We start from the raw sequence: 21,862 nt of genomic DNA, 5'->3' as shown, positions 1-21,862 counted from the left end.
CCCCAAACTTACAGAGATCTGCTTGCCTCTCCCCCCCAAGTTATGGGATTAAAGGCGTGCACTAACATGCCTGGCAAGAACCAAAATGCTTTTTTGTTTTTCTTAAAAATGTATTTATTTACTATGCATACAATGTTCTGCTGGTATGTATGCCTACACACCAGAAGAGAGCACCCAGATCTCATAGATGGTTGTGAGCCACCATGTGGTTGCTGGGAATTGAACTCAGGACCTCTGGTGGAGCAGCCAGTGCTCATAACCTCAGAGCAATCTCCAGTCCCAAGAACCAACCCTAGTGGTTTTTATGTCATACATTACAATTAGAAGGGAATATATATTTCTTTTTTTTTTAATTTTATATGCATTGGTATTTTGCCTGCATATATGGTGAGTGAGGGTGTCTAGTCCCTAGTACTGAAGTTACAGACAGTGGTAAACTGCCATGTGGGTGCTGGGAATTGAACCCAGGTCCTCTGGTAGAACAATCAGTGCTCTTAACCACTGAACCATGTCTCCAGCTCCCTTTATTTTTTAGTTTATTTTATTTTTATGCGGAGTTTCTTTTAAGGTATTTTACACTGGGTAGTGATGACAGCACACGTCTTTAATCCCAGTATTTGGGAGGCAGAGGCAGGTAGGTCTCTGAGTTCAAGGCCATCTGGTCTACATAGCTAGTTCCAGGACAGCCAGGGCTGAGAAGCCTGTCTTTCCCGTCTTCGTCATCGTCCCCAGCAAAAAAAAAAAAAAAAAAAAAAAAAAGATATTTTAATGTAGAATTTAAACATGAAGCTTTAGAGAAAGAGAGTACTTAGAAAGAAAGACCCTGAGCATTGACTTGTTTGGTGTCACCAAATATAGGTGTCTCTAAAGAAAGAGTTCATGCTTTTGCCAGATTATTAAAACCTGTTGTTATTCCTGTAGGAGGAGACTGAGAAATGGCAACTTCCTCCATTTTCCTTGGTGACCTGAGATAATAAAATTGGTTGTATTTTATCTGTGACCCCAGATGGATGTAAAAGTGGATCCTGTGTCCCTTGCTCATTGATGTTTCTCTTTTAGGTTGAAGATGAACCAAACAAAATTTGTGAAGCTGACCGCGTGGCCATTAAAGCCAATATCGTGCACCTGATGCTGAGCAGCCCCGAGCAGATTCAGAAGCAGGTAACGCCCTGCTTCCCCGCTGCTGAGCCCACCCGGGGGGCGGGGGGAGGGGCGCCCTATGAGGGCCTCTGCTAACGAAACCCTTCCTTCCCCAGCTGAGTGACGCTATTAGCATCATAGGCAGAGAGGATTTCCCTCAGAAATGGCCTGACTTGTTGACAGAAATGGTGAATCGATTTCAGAGTGGAGATTTCCATGTTATTAATGGAGTCCTTCGTACAGCACATTCACTTTTTAAAAGGTATTGATGTACAAATTTACCTTTTAGTATGCTTTTTCTGTTACATTGTGTAACTTTCTGCTGTGTAACTTCAATCCTTTGAGTATGAACATCCTTAAGTGACAGATCATTATTGTGTTGCTTCTCCTTGAGTGAGAACTTCATCTCACACCGCCCTTTTCTGTGAAGTAATTAAATTATTTGTACTTAGAATTTAGAAGGCTGTCTGGTTGAAGGTGTCTATTCATCTGTCCTTGATCATTTAAATTAACAGAAAGTTGTACTCCTTTACTTCCTTTCTATTTTCTAGATACCGTCATGAGTTTAAATCAAATGAGTTATGGACTGAGATTAAACTCGTTTTGGATGCCTTTGCTTTGCCTTTGACTAATCTGTTTAAGGTATGGTATGTCTTGAAAATTACCTCGTATTTTAAATTGCTTAAATATGTACATAAATTTTATGTGGGTTTTTGTTGCTTTTGTTTTTTTTTGTTTGTTTGTTTGTTTTTGTTTTGAGACAGGGTTTCTCCTTGTAGTCCTGGCTGTCCTGGAACTCACTCTTGTATACCAGGCTGGCCTCAAACTCACAGAGATCTGCCTGTCTCTGCCTCCTAAATGCTGGGATTAAAGGCATTCACCACCACTGCCCGAAGCATTTCTTTTAGAAGAATTGCTACCCTGTGCAGAAATGCACATGGTGAGGAGTGAGCTTCCATGTTGTATAAGTATCAGGTTCTGACACTTTTTTTGGTCTGCTCCCTTATTTTTGTAGTGATATTTAAAAACAAAACCCAAGCATTCTTTCATTTCACCCAAGTAAGTGATTATGTATCTCTAAGGAGAGATTGGTATTTTTGACCATATGTGGAATTTAATTAATTACATCATTTTACATAGCACAGGCTACTTTCTTTAGAATGTTCTTGGTGTTTATAAGAATCCTATAAAGTTGAAAAAATTTAACTCAGTTTTTTTTTTTTTTTCCTAGTCAAGATCACACAAATAGTAACATGAAAGTTGGGCTTAAGTCTGACTTCCTTTGGCAGAAATGCTTTTCATTTCTTACCTTCACAGGGAATAGTGTATCGTAGGCAGTACTCAGATATGGAGCTTATACAGGGGTTTTTATTGTTAGAATAAATTTTTTCAGTAATTAAGACAAAATGTAATCAGTTTTTGGATTGGCAGGGGGTTTTGTTTTCTAACAATGTAAAAAGTCTTAGCCAGGGTCTGGGCATAGTTCACATGTCTGTTATCCCAGCACATGGGAAGCAGAGGCGGGAGGATTGGAAATTTGAGGCTTTCTGGGCTATATGATCATGCTACCAGTCAGTTTGGTTTTTATGGTGAGACTGTCTGGAGAAGAAAGAATCTTTATCCAGATTACAGTGAATGAAATGACTGTTCTGAATATTCTGTTAAGAATGCTGTTGCTTTTCTTGGTTTAGTAGTTCATTGAGAAAACCTTAATATTTTTTAATTCTAAATTCCAGAATAAACAAGTAACACATAGTAGGTGTGCAAAATGCAGGAACTTTTAGTATATGAAAATCATGTTTGCTAATTACATTCTACATAGTAGGCATTTTTTCAGTATTTTAAGACAGGGTATCTCCCTTTTAGATTTATTTTGCTGTATGTATATGAATGTTTTGCCTGCATGCATGTATATGCACCATGTGTAAGCCTGTTGGATTACCTGGAACTGTAGGTTCTTATCCACTGTAGTATTTTTAACCACTAGTCATCTATCTAGCCCTTCTCTCTACTCTATGTACCTCTGGCTATCCTAAAACTGGCCTCAAACAAAAGAGATCCACCAGGCTTTGAGTCCAGGAATTAGGTGCCACCCCATTTTTCCTCCCAGGATCTCACTGTGCAGGCCTAGAACTTAGCCTGTAGACTAAATTGGCCTTGAACTCAGTGACCCACCTGTACTCTCTGAGTGCTGGCATTAAAGGTGTGAGGTATGCTACACCTGGCTCTTGTTTCTTTATTTTTAAGATAGTCTCTTATAGTTCAGGCTATCCTTGAATTTTCATAATTGATGATGACCTTGATCCTGTCTTCAACTCCTAAGTAGCTAGGTTCGTGCATGCACTACCCCCGACAAAGTTATGTGGTGCCAAAGATCAGACCCTTGGCTTCATACATGTCATTGTTGTTCTACACCCATCCTACCCCACGTTTTTTTTTTTTTTGTGACTAGGTCCCCTGAACCTTGGAATCCTTCTGCCTGTACTTGGATCACACAGTCTTGCCCGACCACACCCAGCTGTAACTCACTACTAGAGTAATATTCCTTATGAGTAATGGAGTCTGGGTTCTATGCAGATCTCTGGCCTCCCAAACCATGCCTGTGCTGTCTGTGTGCTTTGTACTATTCACGTAGAATCGCAGACTCAAAAGTAGAGGCAGAGGCAGAGCATTGTGCACATAAACACATTGCTACAGTTAGGATAATGCTCAGTTGGAAATGATCTCAATACCAAACAGTACAAGACTTTTTTGGTTTTTTGAGACAGGGTTTCTCTGGGGTTGGAGCCTGTTCTGGAACTCGCTCTATAGACCAATCTGGCCTCAAACTCACAGAGATCCATCCATCTGCCTGCTTCTTCGTCCCAAGTGCTGGGATTAAAGGTTTGCGCCACCAATGCCCAGCAAGAATCTCTTATAGAAACTGTTTTTGTTTTTTATTTTTTTAAAAGATTTTATTTATTATGTATACAACACTCTGCTTCCATGTATATCTGCACACCAGAAGAGGGCACCAGGTCTCATTACAGATGGTTGTGAGCCACCATGTGGTTGCTGGGAATTGAACTCAGGACCTCTGGAAGAGCAGTCAGTGCTCTTAACCTCTGAGCCATCTCTCCAGCCCCCAGAAACTGTTTTTGTGTTTAGCATTCATATATGTGCAATTGGTGATGCAAAGATATTCAGAGTCTTAAAATTTGGATTCTTCAGGGCTGTAGAGATGGCTCAGCGATTAAAAGCACTAGCTGCTCTTCCAGAGGTCCTGAGTTCAATTCCCAGCAACCACATGGTGGCTCACAACTGTCTGTAATGAGATCTGGTGCCCTCTGTTGGAATGCAGGCAGAAGACTGTATACAAAATAAATAAATAAAATCTTTTTAAAAAATTTGGATTCTTCAGCATTGCTGTTATAGTCAAATTAAAAATAGATTAACTTATTTTTCAGATTCTCATAAGCGATATTTGCTACTATTTAAAGGCCGAATTTGGAGAAGAAATCTGAATAATCTCAGCATAGTACAAGGCTATTTCACTAAGTTCAGCATGCTGGCTTTATGACATACTTAACCCATGTTCCTAAATTCCTTCCCAAGGCTACCATTGAACTGTGCAGCACCCATGCAAATGACGCCTCTGCCCTGAGGATTCTTTTTTCTTCTTTGATCTTGATCTCAAAATTGTTCTACAGTTTAAACTTTCAGGTAGGTTTCATTTGATTTCTTGATTTTGGTTTTCTTTCTGTGTGCCTCTGTCTCTTAACTTAAAATATATAGTCTACCTGGCAAGAGTGCTTTTCCCAAGCTTTTAGTCATATTTTGTTTTGTAGGGATTTCTTTTCCTCTCTATTCCTTACACATCCACAGGGTTGTATTTTAATAGTTCTTGGAGGTGATGGTAATGGGGTAAGGGCTACCAGTGAAGCTGCTGTCAGAGACTTTTCTTTGTCGTGGGTCTACAGTGGAAACTGCTTTGAACAAGCTGTAAAGATAATCCTAAGAAACTATGTGTTTGTGTAAATGAACAAGAGGAAGACCTCAAATCTTAACATCATTTTAAAATTAGTTCTGATAGCTTGACATCAGAACTGGAATTAGAGGCAATTGTGAGTTGCTTTGTGAGTATTGGGAACCAAAAATCACTTAGTTATACCTTCAGCATCTCCTCTCACCTACCCCTGCCCCAATTATTTGAAATGTATTACAGAATTAGATTTGTGAAGGCCAGTGAGATAGCTCAGCATGTACAAATGCTTTATTGAATTTTACACCCAGGATACACAGGGTGGAAGGAGAAATCCAACTCCCAAACATCTTCTAACCTCTATCTGCTGTGGCTTATGTATGAACACATGTGCGCACTGAGACAGAAATTAAAACATAAATACAAGTTTTTGTTTTTTTTTTTTCGAGACAGGGTTCCCTCTGTGGCTTTGGAGGCTGTCCTGTAACTAGCTCTTGTAGACCAGGCTGGCCTGAACTCAGAGATCTGCCTACCTCTGCCTCCCGACAAGTTTTAATTTTTAAAGGGGTTTATTTGTGTGTGCATGTGTATTTATTTATTTGCTTATTTATTCCATATATGTATGGGATACCTGTGGAGGCCAGAAGTGGGCTGTAGTTACAGATGCTAGAGACCAGAAGTGGGCTGGAGTTACAGGTGCTGGAGACCAGAGTTGGGTCTGGAAGAGCAGCAGGTGCTGTTTGGTTTGTTTTTCCAGACAGGGTTTTCTGTGTAGTTTTGTAGACCAGGCTGGCCTGGAACTCACAGAAATCTGCCTGCCTCTGCCTCGGGAGTGCTAGGATTGAAGGCGTGCGCCACCACCTCCGGGCTGCAGCAGGTGCTCTTAACACTGAGCCATCTCATTGTAGGCTTGTGAGGGGGAAAAGCTCTAACAGGAATAAGAACCAGAGACATGTCACAGAGAGTGTTGGAAACAACTGCATTATAGCAGGAAATGTCTATCATGTTTATTACCAAGATACTATCTCTAGTTATTCTTTATACTCTTTTAAAAAATTATTATTTTGATTGCCGGGCATTGGTGGTGCACGCCTTTAATCCCAGCACTCGGGAGGAAGTTTATTTTTCTGTATGCGTGCATGCATAAGGCATGTATCCTGTTCTTGATTCAAAGATTCTAGATTCAGGGCTTTAGGACAAGGAGGGGTATTTAAATGATACATGGTCATGCACCAAGATAGAGGAACTGGGTTTGGGCTTTGTACTGTGTAGTCTGTGCCTGTTCTTACACTCAGAACATGATAGTATTGGGGGGGGGGGGGCTCCACCAAAGGAAATTAGTCGGTGAAGGTGACAGATCTCCAAATAATAGACCCCATGTATGTGTTGGACTGAGTAGCAAAGTACTTAAGTGAGTACTGCTAGGTTTTGTTGTTGTCGTTTGTTTTGTTTACATGAAAATTCAGGAAAAAATAAGCTCGTTGTCAAAGCTAGGAAGCCTAGTGCTTCAGAAGACAGTACTGTACTGTGCTAGAGAAAATCAGTACTGTGCAAGCAATCAGTCTGGACTGGTTTGCTCTTACAATAAACTCAGTAGTTGGGAGGGAAGGGGATGTGTTTGTAGTGAGTGTGCTTTGTAAACATGGGCTTCGTGCCAATCCTCATTGAACCCTTAAGGAGTACATAGTGGTGGGATTTTCACTATGAATGCAGGACAGACATCAGACTATCAGACTGATTCTTAAGCTGCCACAGTCACAGATTAAGCAGAATTTTCAGACTAAAGTCTGCAATTGAGCCTACAGGCATGGGCAAATGATTAATACATTCATTTTAATCAAAAGTCTCAAGTCCATGATTATCCTTCAGGATCTCCCTGAATTCTTCGAAGATAATATGGAAACTTGGATGAACAATTTTCATACCCTCTTGACATTGGATAATAAGCTCCTACAGACCGATGTAAGTAATTTAAATTATTGTCAAAGTCTTTAAGAATTATTTTTGCTGTCTAGATAAAATGGAATGTTGAAATGTTTGCTTAGCATGTGTGGGCTTCAGGTTCAAAACAGCACAAAAAATTAGTCTAAAGACTTCTTGGTTTGTTAATAGATAAAATCCCACAAATGTCAGAAATATTTGAATATGTACAAAATTCCTTACTGTTAAGGGCCTACCTTCCTGTAATCCCAGCACTGTCAGAAGAATGTTCAGTGTCATTCTCAGGTTTGAGGCCACTGGAAGGTTTCCATACCCTGATATTAAGTCTCTGCCGATACAACAAGTCAAATCAAGCTGAATTAAAAATAAAAGACTAGGATTATTGGGCAAAACACTCCCGAGTGACCTTTTGACTCCTGCTTCCTAGAAGGCAATTTAAATACCCTGTATGTGTGGTCTTGAACAGCCCTGGGGGAGGAGCCGCTATTTGGCAGGCTTTATGAGAGGGGTGTTCGGGGGTTTGGAATGGGGATCAGGGGGGACCGAGGCAGAGCTTCCAACTGAACAGCCACCCTGGATGATGAAATGAAACCAAAAAAGGGGGTGGGGTAATTTGTAAGATAGCTCAGTAGGTAATAGCACTTGTTGCCATGCTTGGGTGACTAATTTGCTTTTTTCCACTTTGAAGCAGGGTTTCTCCCTGTAGCCCTAACAAGCCTTGAACTCACAAACGTTTGCCTCTGCCTCCCAAGTGCTGGGAGTAAAATTGTGCTTCATCATTCCTAACTCAATATTTAGTTTATTGTTAATTTACTTTCTAGCATGAATTTGCACACTTCATAAGGGCTGAGAAATGTCTCACATACTGTGGAGGAAATGGTGGTCTGTACTGTTAATCAAAAATGTCCCCAGAGTCACTCAGGTTTGGTCTCAAACCATGAGGGCCACAACAAGGAGAGACTGCACTAGTCAGTCAGTTGCAATGCAGTTGGTGAACCCAGCTTAAAGTTACAGTAATTCAAGGTGTACTGCTTGTCTCTTTCTTTCTGCCATCTCTGAGAAGGCAGATAGATCTCTGTCTGTCTCTCCTCCTTCTCTGTTTTCTCTTTCTCCCTGTCTCTTCTCTCCCTTCCCTCACTCCCTTCTCTTCCCAATAAAGCTTCCTTCCCATGTTAATAAAAAAAAAAAGTGTACTGCTATTTAAAACATTTTATGTGTGTTAGTTTCCTGCCTGCATTCATGTATCTGCACCACGTTCATGCAGTGCCTGCAGAGACCAGAAAAGGATGTTAGATCCCAGGAACTGGTGCTGCCAGTGGTTATGTACTTCTTTGTTGATACTGGGAACTGAACCTGCAGCTGCAAGAGGAGCAACTGCTCCCAGCTTCCTGTCCTGTTCCCCTGCTGTTTAATATTTTATAGCAAAGTTTTATTCACACACATCTTACAGTGGTACTTTGTTTGGAGATGGTGCATTGTACATTTTAGTATACTTGTTAATAAAATGATAATCCTTAGGGCTGGAGAGATGGCTCAGATTTTAAGAGCACTGACTGCTCTTCCATAGGTCCTGAGTTCAATACTCAACACCTACATGGTAGCTCACAACCATGAAATCTGGTGCCCTCATCTGGCCTGCAGGCATACATGTAGACAGGACACTGAATGAATGAATGAATGAATGAATGAATGAATGAATGAATGATAAAGGATGAGAATCCTTTGTAGGGCAGCAGCATAGTATTAAAATGGTGGTGTGGTTGTGTGACTGCTACTTCCCAGTCCCAACATGCTGTTCCAGTACACCCTTCTGGTCTCCACTGGCACCAGACACATGTGATGCACAGACATGCATACAGGCAAAGCACCTATGCACATAAAACTTGAAAATAACATTGATAGTGTTTAACGACCTATGTTACGGAAAGTATGATAGATGATTATTGTTGTTCAGACTTTTACAGGAATATTTTTTGTTTTTGGATTTTTAAATTTTATGTGTATGAGTGTTTTGCTCACACATACAAACTTGTATCACATACTTACTTTCTGGAAATGAGGTTATCTTCGATTGTGAATTGCCATGTGGCTGCTCGGAATTGGCCTGGGTCCTCAGCAGCAGTGGGAAGTGCCCTTCAACACCGAGATGTTTCTCTAGTCTCCAGATAGTTTTCAGTCTTACATTTGAAATGCTTCATTATCAGCAACAAGGAGAAAAGGCTTTACGCAACTCAAAAATTTGTGAGACTCGGTGTCATGATGCTTGCCTATAATTCAAGTACTTGAGATGTCGAGGTCAAAGAATCATTAGTTTGAGGCTAACCTAGGACATTGAAAGACTATGTTATTGTTTTGTCTTTTTTGAGAGACAGGGTTTCTCTGTGTAGCCCTGGCTGTCCTAGAACTTACTCTGTAGACCAAGCTGACCTTGAACTCACAGAGGTCCACCTGCCTCTCCCTCCTGAGTGTTGGGATTAAAGGTGTTCTGCCACCATCACCCAGCTGGCAGAACACCTTTAAAAGGGGGAGCAGGCGGTACTGGCACATGCCTTTAGAGGGCAGATGCAGGCAGATAGATCTCTGTGAGTTCAAGGCCAGCCTGATCTACAGAGCTACATGGAAAAACCTTGTCTTGAAATACCAAAAGGGGTGGGTGGGGGGCTGAGAGTTACTGTCAGGGATTGATAAAATGTGATTTTATCACTTGTATTTATTTGAAATAATAAATTGTATAAATTGATGGTAGCACAAATGCAGTGCAGTAATTGGTTTGGATTTAAATTTTAAAGATGCCTGTGCCTGAATTTTAGCTTCTTTCCTTCCTTTATAGCAATCTAAAAGTTTTATGTTGAGTTTTATCTTTTCTTTCATGTGAGGATGAAGAGGAAGCAGGCTTATTGGAGCTTTTAAAATCTCAGATTTGTGATAATGCTGCTCTCTATGCACAAAAGTACGATGAAGAATTTCAGCGGTACCTGCCTCGTTTTGTCACGGCCATCTGGAATTTACTAGTTACAACAGGTCAAGAGGTTAAATATGATTTGGTAAGATGATGGTAGAGACAGAATATATTCCTTTCCTGTTTGTTTCATACAAAAAATTATAATCTTATTTTTGTTTTTTGTTTCAGTTGGTAAGTAATGCAATTCAATTTCTGGCTTCGGTTTGCGAAAGACCTCATTATAAGAACCTGTTTGAGGACCAGAATACGCTGACAAGTATCTGTGAAAAGGTTATTGTGCCTAACATGGAATTTAGAGGTAATTATGCCAAAGTGGAAAGGGACTTCAGGAGGGTAAAAGTGTACAAACTGGGTAGATGGGCATGAGGACACACAGGCACACATGCGCGCGCTCGCTCGCTGTTTTAAAGGTGTGTAATGTCAGTTTAATAAGATGTAACAGCTGTGAAATGAGTGTTCCTATGGTTTGTGTGTTGTTTCAAATTCATGAAATTGTTTAATTTTAGTATTGTAACTATTTTTAATGTTTCACTAAGATAAATAAGGAGTTTTCAAAACAGTTGGCTTGAAGATAGATGTCTGCCTTGTCTGTTTAAAAGTGGAGCCTGTGTTTTTCCTCTGCGTTAGGAAGGTAGGGGGTTGTGTGTTGTGCATCACCTGGATACCCAATGCTTCACAGGTGTCAGTTGAAATGGCAGTGAAGCTAAGGACGGTATAATGTGAAACTTTGTTTCATTTGTGAGTTTTCAAGCCACATCTGAAGGACAGATCTGTTTTCTGATAATGTCTGCCTTACTTGTGTTTATCAGTGAAATGGTTTGTTTGTTTGTTTGTTTGTTTGTTTCTAAACAGAGTTTCTCTGTGTGTAGCTTTGGAGCCCATCCTGGAACTCCTTCTGTAGAACAACAGGCTGCCTCTGCCTCCCAAGTGTTGGGTTGAAAGGCATGGGCCACCATTGCCCAGCATTCAGTGAAATGTTTTACCAAGTAATAGTGAATACAGTCATGTTTTGTTTTAATGTACTTACTGGCAAAATAGAAGGTATTCTTAGAATGAAGCTAAACTTTTGAATGTTGTTGGTAAAAGTGAATTTTAGGAACCCTATTTATTGTAACCATGATTTCCCTAATACTAACTTTGTGGAGAGTTTGCTGCTAGAGTCATAGTGAAAGAATACTTGTAAAAAGCACTTCTGACACTCAGGTGTAGAGTATGGTGACTTGTGTTCTCTGGGCTATCTTAAATTATCTACTTTCTCTGTAGCTGCTGATGAAGAAGCATTTGAAGATAATTCTGAGGAGTACATAAGGAGGGATTTGGAAGGCTCTGGTATGTATTTGGGTTTTTAATACAATTAAAGGCTTTTTTTTTTTTTCTAATAAATGTGGGAAGTTGGCTACACCTGGCTCACACAAAATACTCTTTGTAGGATTTATATTATGACCACTTTAGTTTCATTCTCATTTTGTGTTTTAGAGAGGAAAGAAGTGGGTTCTTTCTGTTGTGTTGCTGACAGTGTTTTAGAAATCCAACTGGTTCCTTCTTTTTCCCAAAATACATTTTCTTTTGATTTTTATAGATATTGATACTAGACGCAGGGCTGCTTGTGATCTTGTTCGAGGATTATGCAAATTTTTTGAAGGTCCTGTGACCGGCATCTTCTCTGGTTATGTTAATTCTATGCTCCAGGAATATGCAAAAAATCCAGCTGTCAACTGGAAACACAAAGATGCAGCCATTTACCTTGTCACATCTTTGGCATCGAAAGCCCAAACACAAAAGGTAAATCTTTTCTTGTTGATTTATTTCTGAAACACCGTGGCAGCCTGTTTTTCCACAAGGCTTCATGTGGATGAACAGAGTGCTCACCTCTTGATCCATGTTGCCTTTTTACCTTAGCAGAGACTGTGTAAAACACAATTAACTAAGCTAATTACTAGCATAAGACAGTTTTGTTTTCCATCTAAGAACTTGGGTATTGAAGTGGTCATTTCTGGGCTGAAGAGATAATACCAGCAATCGAGAGACTAGAGGAGAATTGTGAGTTCAAGACCATCGGGGCTACATAGTGAGACCCTAGCTCAAAAAAGAAAAAGGAGAAATAGAATGAGAGATGGCTTTGTGGTTACGTACACTATTTTTCCAGAGGACCTGGTTCAAATCCTATTACCTACATGGTTCACAGCCATTTGAAACTCCAGTTGCATGGGACCAGACACCCTCTTCTAGCCTCCTCATGCACCTGACATGTATGTGGGGCACAGACATACATGAAGACAAACATTCATACTTAAAAATAGAGATGTTTTTGTTTTTTTACAAAGTGCTCATCTTCACTTTCTTTTTAGGAGTTTTACTGTTTTTTTAGACAGTGTTTCTCTGTAGTTTTAGAGCCTGTCCTGGAAATCACTCTGTAGACCAGGCTGGCCTTAAACTCACAGAGATCTGCCTGCCTCTGCCTCCCGGAGTGCTGAGATTAAAAGCGTGCGCTACCACTACTTGGCCTTGAATGTGATTTTCTAAAATTGCTTAAATTTCTGATATTATATGCAAATATTTTGTGTTATTTTACTGTTATATATTTCTTTTCAGCATGGAATCACACAAGCCAATGAACTTGTCAACCTAACTGAATTTTTTGTGAATCACATACTTCCTGATTTAAAGTCAAATAATGGTGAGTTTTGTGAAATTGTTTCTTTTCTGTAACTTGCAGTGTTATCCCTTGCATTTTTGCTGCAGTGATATGGCAGAAGTCAAGAGCTCTGTGTGACTGCAGTGTTCAAAGGGGCAGTGATGGTGTGATTTCCTCAGCGCCTGTCTATGGAAAATTGACTTGACAATACATTTGTTTTTCTTTATCTAAGAAGAAACTAGGGATAAGGAGACAAATTGGAACTCAGCTTTGTTATCCTTGTTTTGTTTTTGTTTTTTTTTAAAGATTTTATTTATTTATTATGTATACAACATTCTGTCTCCACGTATGCCTACACGCCAGAAGAGGGCCCCAGGTCTCATTATGGATGGTTGTGAGCCACCATGTGGTTGCTGGGAATTAAATTCAGGACCTCTGGAAGAGCAGCCAGTGCTCTTAACCTCTGAGCCATCTCTCCAGTCCCCCTGGTATATTTTTATTTTAATTTTTCATTTAGAAAGTAAAATAAAAGTTTTAAGCTGGGCATGGTGGTGAACATCTTTAATCTCATCACACATTTAAATGCAGGCAAAACAAACACATTAAATAAAAATCTTAGCAAGTCAGTGGTGGTATGTGCTTTTAATTTCAACACCCATGAGGTACCAGGTCTCTGAGTTCTAGATCATGTTGGTTTAATCAGTGAGTTCCAGGATAGATAAAGCTATATAGTGAGACCCTGACTCAAAAAAAAAAAAAAAAAAAGCAAGAAATTAATTAAAGTAAAAATAAAAGTTCTTGCCTATGTATGGTGGCGTATAGGAGTTCATAGACTTATAAAGCAACAGGACAAGTTTAAGGCCAGATGGGGATGAATTATATTCTGTCTCAGAAAAACAAGCGAAAAAATCAAATTTAGTTTAAAAGTATGAAGTTTCCTATTCTTATGAATATGCTGATATAAGTTGAGATAATTCCTTAATTGTTTTGATAAAAGGGTATGTATATAGGTCTATTGTGGGAATCAGGATTCACTAGACTCAGTACAGGTTAAGTGAAGATTATTTGGGGAGAAGGCGCTTACACAAGAGACGGGTGACTGCCCCAAGTTCCCATCCCAAGGATCCACCCAGCCTGCTCTCCATGACCCGACGGGAAACAAGAGAGCCATCTGTGCCTGGACCCCAAAACTAAAACCACTATCCTTCGAGTCCGCACCTGTCAACACATCCAAACGGGTATAATCAGCACTACAGGTGTGGGGCGGATATCTCACTGCATAGGCCTGGTGGAGCATACCTTTTTTTTTTTTTTTTTTTTTTTTTTTGTGGCACCTGTGTTTATGGGGGGTGAGGGACATCAGTCCTTAGCTGCCACCTTCCTCATGGCCAGCCAAGACATTGCTCAGCTCTTCCCACTTCCTCTTGACACAGTTGCGCGTGCCTACACTCTTCTTGACTAACTTGAGCTCGAGCTTCTCCTTGGACACCTTGAGCAGCTCCATGGTGTACCACTTATTGGGCTCGAAGCCACATACCTCTCAGATCATGTCCCACAAGAACTTAGTATGCTTGGTGAGATGCTTGATGTTCCTTGTGGTCCTTGCTGAGGCCCACACCATGGGGTATCGCAGGGCTGTAGCTCCTGCTCTCCAGTGGCAGCTTCAACACCAAGGACAACATAAGGACAGCATCTTGTGGATACCCTGGGATATCTCTGGAGCATGCATTTGATCCTAGTACCCAGAGGCAGAGGCAGGCAGCTTTCTGTGAGGTTTGTGAGCAGCCTGTACTATATCTATGTCAAGTTGCAGGTGAGGCTGAGTTACACAGTGCAAGTGTATATGCATACAAGGGTCAACAAAAGCGTCTGTGCCACCATCGTCTCCAGCTGACTATGATTAGCAACAGCTGGCTGCTATTTTATTGTCACCAATTTGTTTTTCTTTCATTAGAGGACTTGAAAGCAAATCCCAACTGAATGATGTGAGTTCAGAACAGCTTAATTGTTGGGACACTGATATACATTTCACAGCAGCCAAACTCCAGTCACTTGACCAGTAGTAGCTCCATTGTTTAAGCTCTGATGTCACTGATTTGTGAGTAATCTTATGTAATTATGTTTTTGTTTTTTGTTTTTTTAATAGTGAATGAGTTTCCTGTTCTTAAAGCTGATGGTATCAAATATATTATGATTTTTAGGAATCAAGTAAGTAGTGCTTTTTCCCCACCTGGCATTTAATAGTTTTATACAGCGGCTTCTCCAGTCTACTGGGTAATCACTATTTGGCATCTGCATCTAACAAAAAACAGCCTTTAATAACCTGTGATTCCAGATGATGCTTAATTTCCCTTGAATGTCTTGTCTTTTTTTCCTTCCTATCCTGAATTGAACCCCTATATATATATTCACTTGTGCTAAGCAAGTGTTCTTTTTTTTTTTTTGGTTTTTCGAGACAGGATTTCTCTGTGTAGCTTTGAAGCCTGTCCTGGAACTAGCTCTTGTAGACCAGGTTGGTTTCAAACTCACAGAGATTGGCCTGCCTCTGCCTCCCAAGTGCTGGGATTAAAGGCGTGTGACACCACCGCCCGGCTTAAGCAAGTATTCTTATGTTTTTGTCTTGTAATTTTAAAAAAGTGACTCGAGAAAGATGCCATGCGACAGAGGTCAAGTGAAGGGGTTTTTATTAAGGGAGAAGGATCATGGAAAGGAGGGCAGGCACGGACACAACAGACAGAGAGAGGGAAAGAGGGATGGGAGGTGGGCAGGGCCCTTTTACAAGGGATCGTAGTGAATAGGCACGGGTGATGCTCTTGGTGGCAGCAGTTGAGGGAGTATCCTGTCAGAACTCCAAAGGCTGGCCAGAATAAATGCCTAAATACTAATATCCCTATAACCCACCTCAGTATTTTGAATTTTTATAATGGTTTCATTAAAAATTTGGTCAGAAAGCCGGGCGTGGTGGCACATGCCTTTAACCCCAGCACTCGTGAGGCAGAGGCAGGAGGATCTCTGTGAGTTCGAGGCCAGCCTGGTCTACAAGAGCTAGTTCCAGGACAGCCTCCAAAGCCACAGAGAAACCCTGTCTCGAAAAACCAAAAGAAAAAAATTTTTGGTCAGAAGGTAGTAGTAGTACATGCTTTTAATTACAGCAATTGGGAGGCAGAGGCAGGCTTATCTGTGTGAGTTCGAGGCCACCCTGGTCTACAGAGCTAGTTCCAGGACAGCCAGGACTACACAGAGAACCCTGTTTTGAAAAACAAACAAAATTTGACCCAAACTATGTCCACACGTTGCTTGTAGTTGATGAGTCTGATGTGTCCTACTTTGTAACAGAGCTTGCTCTACTTACCTTATTTGTCAGAGAATAGTCACTGAAATTGCAGAGCTTCTGTCACACATTCTTTTTTGCTGATTGCATCCTCATGGTAGTGTCTTGTTCCTCTAGTCTCTGTATTTCTATTTTGAAGTAATTATTTGGGGTAGATGGGCATGCCACAGCACAAATACAGAGGTCAGAGGACAACTGGCCTGAGTGGTCCTCTCCTTCTGCCACATGGATGAAATATCAGGCATGGCTACGAGCACCTTTACCCAAGAGTCGATTTGTATTTTGATCTTATTGGAGCTGGTGGCTGATTGGATGTAGCCTCCCAAAAGAGGAGAAATACATTATAGATGAAATTTTGTTTTATTCCATCAGAACCAGGCGCACTGGCAGCTATCCACTTTTAGAAACACATGTTATCAATGGGTTCAGGTGAAGAAAAATTGCTAACATCAATCATTTTTTTAATAACATTTTTATCTTTTTATATATGTTTTGAATATTTTAATTTACTCTTTTAAAATATACCCTCATGGTTTTTACTGTATTGTAACATCACTATTATTGTATCAGTGGATAATATAATTATTAGTCTCTACAAAAACACAATCTTGTAGGGTTACAATGGAAGGCTTTAGGGTGTTTTAGTTGCCTGTTTTGGCCAACAGGCCTCTGCCGTGTAGGTTTTTGTGTCTTCTTGACATTGACTCTATAGCCTTTGACAGTTTTTCTCAAATGATAAGATGTTCCAGAATCATCTTGTACATTTCCCTTGCTAGACTTGATTAGCTCCTCTCATAGGAGGAACTTTTATTTAAAGACCACCATCTTAGTCAGGAATGGTTACCTATATCTGTAATCTCAGGACTTAGAGGAGTCTGAGAGGCAAAAGAAGGCTCATGCCAACCAAGACTCCATTAGGATATTCTGTCTCAAACAAACAGCAGCTTGGAGAAGACCACTACATGGCTGCAGGGGTATTGACACCAGTGAGGTGTCACTGGGTCTAGACTTGTGTATGGAGAATTGGAAAAGAAATAAATTCACCATAAGATAATTTTCCCCTTGTTTGGGGTTTTTGTTTTTGTTTATTTTTGCTTTGTCTTCCCAAACACCCAACTATTTGCCTAAAGACTGTCTGGCCTTAAATTTGAGATACTTCTTCCAGAAATTATAAATATGCACCATTATACTCAGCTTTTGGGGTTTTGGGGGTGGTGGTGTTCGAGACAGGGTTTCTCTGTGTAGTCCTGGCTGTCCTGGAACTAGCTTTTAGAAACCAGGCTGGTCTCGAACTCACAGAGATCCGCCTGCCTCTGCCTCCCGAATGCTGGGATTAAAGGCCAGCACTACCACCGTCCGGCTTCAGCCTTTTGTTTTAAAGATTTATGTATTATGTGTATGGTGTTCTGCCTGCATGTAAATCTGCTGGCCAGAAGGGGCACCAGATCCCATTACAGATGGTAGCTAGTATTTAGGCATCTGTACTGGCCTGTCCTTGGGGTTCTGACAGGATACACCCTCAGCTGCAGACACTAAGAGCACCACCTGTGCGTATTCACTATGTTCCCTTTTTAAAGGGCCCTGCCCACCTCCCATTCTTCTCTTTGTATCCCTTTGTCGTCCGTCTCCTCACCAATACCACCCCCCTATAGACCTGGTATGTAAGCCTGGTACTCTTGGCAGTCAGAAGTGATACCAGTATTAAAGATGATTGTGAGCCACCATGTGGATGGTGAAATTGAACCCAGGTCCTCGACAAGAGCAGCTAGTTCCCTTAACTGCTGAGCCATATTTTTAGCCCTTATCTGTGGTTTTTAAACCCTTAGCAGATTAGATTATTAGATACTTAAAGGATTAAGGCACCTTTGGCCAAGCCAGACCACCTGAGTTCAGTTCTAAAAACCCAAATAGAAGAGTGCTACCTCCTGCAACCTTGCTGTCTCTTCCACATGCCATCATGGACACATACAAAAATAAAAAATCTAAATTACAATGTTTAAAATAAGTTTGAATTATTTTTAAAGTATGGTTCTTAAAATTGTTGAAAAGTTAATGGGCATCGAACCATCGAAGTTTCACGTTCTTAACAGCATACCCTTTTACAGTACAACAGAGCTGGGGGGGTTGGGGGGTACTTAGTTTAATGTCAGTGTACCCAATTTTTCCATTGCCTTTTATTAAAAGTAACGTTGGATTTAGAAGATTTGTTCATGTGTTTTTCAGGTACCAAAAGAGCACCTTTTAGTCTCTATTCCTCTCTTGATTAGTCATCTGCAGGCTGAAAGTATTGTTGTCCATACTTACGCTGCACACGCTCTCGAAAGGCTGTTTACTATGAGAGGGCCAAACAACGCCACTCTGTAAGTACTGATTTCTGATTCATCCCTGTACTATAGCTTAGGGCAGATAGAGGGTATAACTTACTGGTTTGAGATGTCTCTGGATGTTTGCATAATCACATTAGTATTTAGAAAAACTAATGTGTAATTTTTTTTTTATTCATTTACCTTTTCTTGTTCCAAAAGCATGTATGGTAACTTATCAGATAGACTCATTGTGATAATGAATTAGAGCAAAGGAAAGTAACAGTAGTAAGGTTAATGAAAACTGGTATGTCAGAAGGCCTTGTTTAATGGAGAAGCTCCAGATTTTATTTGGAGTATTCTAGCAGCCAAAGGAAAGAGGGAAACATGAAGACCGAGTATTCTGTGTCCATGAGATTGAGAATAAAGCAGAGGGCCACTTAGCAGTTTGTCTTTGCCATGTCTCTTGACCACTTCTTTCTTCTTTGGGGAGTGGATGGTACATGTTTATGTAAGAAATAAAATATTTACTATAACATAAATATAAAGGGAACTTCCCAGTCCACATTTTTTTTTGCAATAAAGATACAAAAATAATGCACCAAACATTGTTCAAAAAATAAAATAACAAAATTTAAGCTTAACAAACGGATGAAGAAATGATGAAAGGAGAGGCTCCAAACACATCCAGACAATATATAGCGATGGCTCAGAAATCAGGAAACCATATTAATATCTTTTCAGTTTAGTTGAGTGTACAAAACCCTTTATGCTAGGGAGATACAACAACCCAGAAAACCAAAAAATAAAACCATGCACAAAATGTTTCCCCTTTGCCAGTGTGTATATATCTCACATATTTACATGGTTCCCATCTCACCCCAAATTTGTGGATTTCTCTCCAGGGTTCCCCCAGTATCCTGAGGGGCTGGAAAGAGCAGTGGGAAGCAATAGGGAATCGGGCGGAGGTTCTTGAGGGAATGGTTTATTTCTATAGCTTGTTAAAAACTAGTTCCAACTTTTCCAAGTTTCATTCGTTAAAGCTAAGAGGGGCAAGTCCCAGTGGGGAAGCCTGACCACTTCTTTCTTGTTCTCAGCTCAGACATATGGTTTCCTTGAGTAAGTCATTCTTTAGGTACCAAGAAAGTAGTTTTGTGGCCTGATGAGGATGAAATGCCGAGGAGAGGTCTGTTCTTTTCAGGCCATTTTTCAGTGTTATTTCCTGGAACCAAGCTCTAGGTAAGACATGGAACACTGTGCCTCACCCAGCCTTGAGCACAGATGCTCTCAGAGGTCTCTCAGGATGAAAGGACATTCTGAGAGGCCTCTTCAGGTCCAGAGGAGAACGCAGAGAGTATGTGCTGCACCTGCAAGGAAAGAAGGCATCTGAAACCCTCCTGATTGTGGGCGCTGTTGTCTGTGGTGATAGATAGGAACCAAGAAGGCTTCAGATTAAGATGATACTTAGTTCGTCTGGTGTGTTACACTTAACCCCATTGTGCCTAGTTAGAAATTTAATGTGGGCACATTAATGTAAGCAGTTATTTACTAGTGGTGCCCACAAGTTCACAGTGGTGAGAGAGGCTCATTTTATGCCAAGAAGTGTGCTGTAGTAGGTGCCCAGGGCTCCCCAGTGAAAAGCTCAACAGTTGGCAGTGACTGAAAGCTGTTTTTTCATCTATAGTTTTACAGCTGCAGAAATCGCACCGTTTGTTGAGATTCTGCTAACAAACCTTTTCAAAGCTCTCACACTTCCTGGCTCTTCAGAAAATGAATATATTATGAAAGGTAGGCCGTTTCCCTGGTGTACAGACCATAACTAAGTATCTAACCTCAGATTATAAGGTAAACACTCTTTAGTAACACATCAGGTTCCATACTTCAAGAACCAGGTACTGTTTGTCTCTCCCCCCACCCCAAATTTTTTTTCCTTTTTTTTTTTTTTAAGTAAAATAAATGTTACTTTGTTAACTAACAACTTTTCAAAAATGTTTTACTTTAGGTTGATGGAGTACTACTCTTTGTCTTAAAAAAATATAGCAGAATTTATTTTTTCCTTTTCTAGAGTTACTTTCAGAGGGCAAAGATCAGCTCAGCTAATAGTCTCTGTAGCTTTATTCTGCTGACTGGTAAAGCATAGGTCCTGTTTCATGCCTCCTTCTAGGGATGCTGGCAGCAGTAGTGATCTGCCATGCACCACCTTAGGAGAGTGCCTTGGTGTCAGCTTTAGCTTCTGGGATCAATATGCCTTTTCTCACTGTCACATCTCAAAGGTCTCACTGCTCTCTGAATCATGACATGTGCTTATCCAAGGAACTCCCTGATCTTCCAGCTCCCATCAGGGCTTTTGGGTCTTTACATCGAGCTGTCGATTTGTAGGTTTTTAAAACCATGAGAACAGCAAGGTGATTGGTGGTCTTTGTTACAGTGTTTCTAGTGTGCAGTAAATATTGTCACATCCTCTGACTGCCTTAACTCAGCTGTGTTGATAATATCGAGTCTTTGTTCAGATAGAGGAAACACCTTATGCACATCTTAGAATCAACAGACAAATTTCTGTCGCTTGGGACTAATGTGTTACGGGAGCGGTTAGTAAACACCTACTCAGGAAGTGAATCTATGTAATGGTAATGATCGTGTGTTTAGCTTACCGATACATATGTGCCTCTCCTGTGCCACGTGGTTTTAGGTACCTGTTGATGTGCCAAGTTTTTACAGTATGGACTCTTATGTTTGCCTTTTTAATGTCTTTAAGGAGATCAGTGGCCGATGTTTTCTTTTAGTTTCCTGTGAGCTGAGATCTGTTAGATCTTGACTAAGAGTTCTGCCAGAGGTCTGTTCCTGAATGCTCTGGTTCCAGGTTCTTGCCACCCCACTGCTCCTTCCTCCTTCTCTGTCTGCTCCGTTACTATCTAGGCATGTTTGTACTATTCTTTTTTTAATTCTTTAAGCCTTGGCCTTACAGAAGTGCTTTAGTATTCTCTACCTATATTTTACCACCCTTTATTTACCCTGATAGTAAAAGGAAGGGAGACATTTTTAAATGGAGGAAAGTATGTAGGAGATATTTGAGCATCTTAGATTTTTATTTGATGAATTAGTGGCCTTTTAATGATTAACTAAACTGTTGGTGCTGTTTTATATTTTACAGCTATCATGAGAAGTTTCTCCCTCCTGCAAGAAGCCATAATCCCCTATATCCCTACTCTCATCACTCAGCTCACCCAGAAGTTGTTGGCAGTTAGTAAGGTAAGAATGAGCTTGCATTTTTTAAAAATATTGAAAATGTTTATGTATGTGTATATGGGCGCTTTCATACTTCGACGTATGTGTGGAGATGAGGACAACTTGGAAGAGTTCTCTCCTTACATCATGTTGGTTCTAGGGATTAAACTCATATTGTCATGCTTGTCAGCAAATGCCTTTACCCTGCTGAACCACCTGGACAGCCCATGGGATTGCTTTTTAGCTTCCTGTCAACTGTTAGGGCTCAGAGCCCTTTGGCACCAGGCCAGGTGTTGTGGAGGTCTGTGTTTTCTTCAGGACTCATGGTAGCATGTTTTTGTAGACATATGGCGACATGCCTGAG

At 40.5% G+C, this 21,862-nt stretch overlaps 1 protein-coding gene across 2 annotated transcripts in view; it reads left to right on the top strand.

Annotated features, from left to right (window-relative positions):
- Cse1l (chromosome segregation 1 like) overlaps positions 1-21,862 on the top strand; it is a 42,665-nt gene that overhangs the window by 13,250 nt on the left and 7,553 nt on the right. For both annotated transcript variants that reach the window (XM_027423372.2, XM_027423371.2), the window contains exons 4-17: positions 1,060-1,161; positions 1,257-1,402; positions 1,692-1,782; positions 4,735-4,842; positions 6,971-7,063; positions 9,919-10,086; positions 10,173-10,302; positions 11,268-11,333; positions 11,584-11,786; positions 12,597-12,681; positions 14,786-14,847; positions 18,194-18,330; positions 19,958-20,061; positions 21,425-21,522. In XM_027423372.2, the coding sequence (XP_027279173.1) occupies positions 1,060-1,161; positions 1,257-1,402; positions 1,692-1,782; positions 4,735-4,842; positions 6,971-7,063; positions 9,919-10,086; positions 10,173-10,302; positions 11,268-11,333; positions 11,584-11,786; positions 12,597-12,681; positions 14,786-14,847; positions 18,194-18,330; positions 19,958-20,061; positions 21,425-21,522 (1,593 nt within the window). The remainder of the gene's footprint in view (positions 1-1,059; positions 1,162-1,256; positions 1,403-1,691; positions 1,783-4,734; positions 4,843-6,970; positions 7,064-9,918; positions 10,087-10,172; positions 10,303-11,267; positions 11,334-11,583; positions 11,787-12,596; positions 12,682-14,785; positions 14,848-18,193; positions 18,331-19,957; positions 20,062-21,424; positions 21,523-21,862) is intronic.

This window comes from Cricetulus griseus, chromosome 6, assembly GCF_003668045.3.
Source record: "Cricetulus griseus strain 17A/GY chromosome 6, alternate assembly CriGri-PICRH-1.0, whole genome shotgun sequence".
Taxonomy (NCBI): domain Eukaryota; kingdom Metazoa; phylum Chordata; class Mammalia; order Rodentia; family Cricetidae; genus Cricetulus; species Cricetulus griseus.
The sequence above is the reverse complement of the archived record's forward strand: the minus strand, read 5'-3'. Positions and strand labels throughout refer to the sequence as shown.